At 48.8% G+C, this 4,223-nt stretch overlaps 1 protein-coding gene across 1 annotated transcript in view; it reads right to left on the bottom strand.

The window, feature by feature from the left end:
- Positions 1 to 4,223, bottom strand: part of ZDHHC19 (zinc finger, DHHC-type containing 19) — a 13,427-nt gene that overhangs the window by 5,464 nt on the left and 3,740 nt on the right. The window contains 1 exon segment of the mRNA XM_011961250.1: positions 4,114 to 4,219. Coding sequence (XP_011816640.1) covers positions 4,114 to 4,219 — 106 coding nt within the window.

Below are 4,223 nucleotides of genomic sequence, written 5' to 3' on the forward strand. Positions count from 1 at the left end.
AAAGAAAGAAAGAAAGAAAGAAAGAAAGAAAGAAAGAAAGAAAGAAAGAAAGAAAGAAAGAAAAGAAAGAAAGAGAGAAAGAAATTGAATGGTATTAATAGTAGCAACATCTGGAGCAGTCACTTGTACCAGCTGCTACTCTGTGTCTTGAACTCACCCACGCTGCCCATTTTACAGATGGGGAAAGTGGATGCCTAGGTGGTCAAGTAATATTCCCAGGATCTCCCTGCTGGTATGCTGTGGAGTTGTGATGTGAACATGTGTGAACTGGATCCAGAGACCTTGCTATCAACCACAGGCGGAGTTGCAACCCGGGGATGGAGGAGGAAGGGAATGAGATTTGGGGCATGTGAAAAAGGCCTGAGGCGGGTGCTGCGGGCCGCGGGAAGGAGCCCCGCCTGGTGAATCACAGGCCACGTTGAGGTCCCTGGAGGCTGGAGAGCCTGGATCAGGAGGGCAGGATTCTGGCCAGAGGAGGGAGGGCAGGAAGAACTGCAGGATGTGGGAAGGGCGAAGGCTGCCCAGGAGAGGCTGAAACGATGCACTGATGCTGGGGAGGGACCACATGCAGACAGAGAGGGCCGATGAGGAAGGGCGGAGCTGGGGAGTCACAGGTGGGGGAGCCAAATATGGGTGTGGTGGAGTGATTGCAGGGTGACTGGGATGGGAGGTGGTGGGCAGAGAGGGCGCCTCTGTCCTTCCAACTGTCTGACACCTGCAGCTCCTCCCTCATCAGTGCTGCCTATCAGTGTTCCTAGAACAGCCAGTGTCCTGCCAAAGGAGTCTCACGGCAAGGACACCCACCCTCACCACTCCTGCTTGACATTGTGCTAGAGGTCCAGGACAGTGCAATAAGAAGAGAAAAAAGTAAAGCCATACAGATTGGAAAAGAAGAAGTGAGACTGTCCTTTTTCACAGATGACATGATTTCCTAAGTAGAATCAACAAAAAAGCTATTGGAACTAATAAATGAGTCTGGCAAAATGGCAGGATTCAACACCAATTCACAAAAATCCATTGTATTTCCTTATAATAATGAACAAATAGAAATTGAAATTTTAAAAAACATGCTTACAATAGCACAAAAACATGAAATCCTTGCATATAAATCTAACAAAATGGATACAAAATCTATATGCTGAAAAACACAAAATAAGGATGAAAGACATCAAAGAAGACATAAATAAACGGAGAGGTGTGGCATGTTCATGAATTCACTCAATCTTGTTAGAATGTCAGTTCTCCCCGGACTGATCTATAGACTCAATGAAATTCCAGTGAAAATCCTAGCAGATTTTTGTGTAACAAATAATAAGGAAACAACACAATGTTTTAAATGGACAAAAGATTGGAACAGACACTTCACCACAGTTACACAGATGGCAAAGAAGAACATGAAAAGATGCTTAACCATTAGTCATCAGGAAAATGCAAACTGAAGCCACACTGAGATGCCACAACACATCTTAGACCTGCTAAAACAAAAAACAACAAAAACAACTGACAACATCACAGGTTGGTAAGGATGCAAAGCAACTGGAATTCTTATCTACTACAGGTAGGAACGCAAAATAGTACTGCTATTTTAGAAGACAATTTGGCAATTTATTACGAAGTTAAACATTCAGGCTGGACACAGTGGCTCACGTCTGTAATCCCAGCACTTTGGGAGGCCAAGGCAGGCGGATCACCTGAGGTCAGGAGTTCCAGACCAGCCTGGCCAACATGGTGAAACCCCATCTCCACTAAAAATACAAAAATTAGCCAGGTGTGGTGGCGGGCACCTGTAGTCTTAGCTACTTGGGAGGCTGAGGTGGGAGGATCACCTGAATCTGGGAGGCGGAGGTTGCAGTGAGCCAAGATCGAGCCACTGCACTCCATCCTGGGTGACAGAGTGACACTCGGTCTCAAATGAACAAACAAAAAACCACATTCAATTACCATATGACCCCTTTAAGTATCTACCCCAAAGAAATGAAAACTTACGTTCACATGCCTGTACACCAGTGTTTATAGCAGCTATTTATTGTAATCTCCCAAACTAGAAATAACACAAACATCTTCAGTTGGTAAATGGATAACCTATTGAACATCCCACAATGCAATACCGTACAGCAATCAAAAGGAATAAACGACTCATGTGAGCAACTACGTGAACGAATCTCGAATGTACGCGCTAAGTGGAAGAAGCCAGACTCACAAGCCAACAATTCCATTTATTCTGGAAAAGGAAAAATGATAAGGACAGAAGACAGATCAGTGGTTGCCAAGAGCTGCAGGTAGGGGGAGAAATCAACTACAAAAGACCATGATCTCTGATTTTCTGGGGTGACGGAGCTGTCCTAAATATTGATTACGGTGGTGGTCTCTGATTTTCTGGGGTGATGGACCTGTCCTAAATATTGATTATGGTGGTGGCTGCAGGACTGTGTCCATTTGTCAGAACTCATAGCTGTACACTAGAAAAGGGTATTACATAGGTAGATTATTGCTCAATAAAATACTTTTTGTTTTGTTTTGGTTTTTGTTCGTTTGTTTGTTTGTTTGTTTGTTTTGAGACAGAGTCTGGTTCTGTCTCCCAGGCTGGAGTGCAGTGGCATAATCTCAGCTCACTGCAACTTCGGCCTCCCGAGTTCAAGAGATTCTCTGCCTCAGCCTCCAAGTAGGTGGGATTACAGGCACATACCACCATGCCCGCCTAACTTTTGTACTTTTTGTAGAGATGGTTTCGCCATGTTGGCCAGGCTGGTCTCGAACTCCTGGCCTGGCCTCAAGTGATCCATCCACCTCAGCCTCCCAAAGTACTGGGATTGCAGGCATGAGCCACGCACCCGTCCAATAAACTTGGCTTTTAAGAAATCCTACCCTGGCTCTTGTACCATGATTTCAGCAACAAGCCTAAATTCACCTGAGTTTCTGGGGGGGGAGGGTTGTTTGTTTTTGTTTTTTTTGAGACAATCTCGATCTGTCACGCAGGCTGGAGTGCAATAGCACAATCTCGGCTCACTGCAACTTCTGCTTCCCAGGTTCAAGCGATTCTTGTGCCTCAGCCTCCCGAGTAGCTGGGACTACAGGCATGCCCCACCAGACCTGGCTAATGTTTGTATTTTTAGTAGAGACAGGGTTTCGCCATGTTGGCCAGGCTGGTCTCGAACTCCCAACCTCAGGTCATCTGCCCAACTCGGCCTCCCAAAGTGTTGGGATTACAGGCGTGAGCCACCACACCCAGCCTGGGCATTTTTTTTTTAAGACAGGGTCTTGCTCTATTGCCCAGGCTGGAGTGCAGCGGTGCAATCACAGCTCGCTGACTGCAGCCTCCATCTCCTGGGCTCAAGCCATCCTCCCACCTCAGCCTCTGGAGTAGCTGGGACCATAGGCACGTGCCATCACGCCTGGATAATTTTTAAATTTTTTGTAGAGATGAAGTTTTGTTATATTGCCCAGGCTGGTTTCAAACTCCTGGGCTCAAGTGATCCTCCTGCCTCAGCCTCCCAAAGCGCTGGAATTACAGACATGAGCCACGGGGCCCAGCCTGGACCTTTTTAATGGGGCCAAAGGAAGCAGTTGACTCGGTTGCCCACACCACCTTCTGCCCCAGTTAGAATTGTTTCCTCTCCATCCTACCAACATTCCACAGACTTTCAGGCTTCCCTGAGTTTTTGCAAAGGTGTGCCCCTCACCTGCAATGCCCTCCCCTCTGTCTCTGTGGTCCTCCCCTACCCTACCATGTGGTCCTCCCTGAACCCTCAGTGCCTGAGTCTGCGCCACACAGCTCAGGACCGGCCCCTCTCCGAGTGTTCGTGGGCCTCTGGTGGGTGCTACTCCCATTTCAGGTTCCTCATCAACAAAGTGTGGAACGCAGCCTTACTCACCCCTATTCCCATCGCTCAAAGAATCCAAACCGCCTAGCACACAGCAGGCTCCCAAGAGGGACAATGACCACCGAGCTCCCGGAGGAGGCGAGATTGGAGCCTCTTAACAGCTGGGTCTAGAGGGACCTAACGAGGCGCCATCGGGGGTGGGGGTCGGGCTACCAGGCCACGGGCAGTGGAGAAAGCGCGGGAAGCGCGGAGGTCCCGGAAGTGCAAGCTGACTTCCCACGGCCCCGCGTACCTTGACCTTGTAGGTGCGGTCGGCCGAGCTCACGGACACGGCCTGGGTCAGCAGCAGGATGGACAGCGGCACCAGGAAGCCCGCGGCGGGCACAGCCACCACGATGCTAC

Source organism: Colobus angolensis, unplaced genomic scaffold, assembly GCF_000951035.1.
Source record: "Colobus angolensis palliatus isolate OR3802 unplaced genomic scaffold, Cang.pa_1.0 Scaffold54, whole genome shotgun sequence".
Lineage (NCBI taxonomy): Eukaryota > Metazoa > Chordata > Mammalia > Primates > Cercopithecidae > Colobus > Colobus angolensis.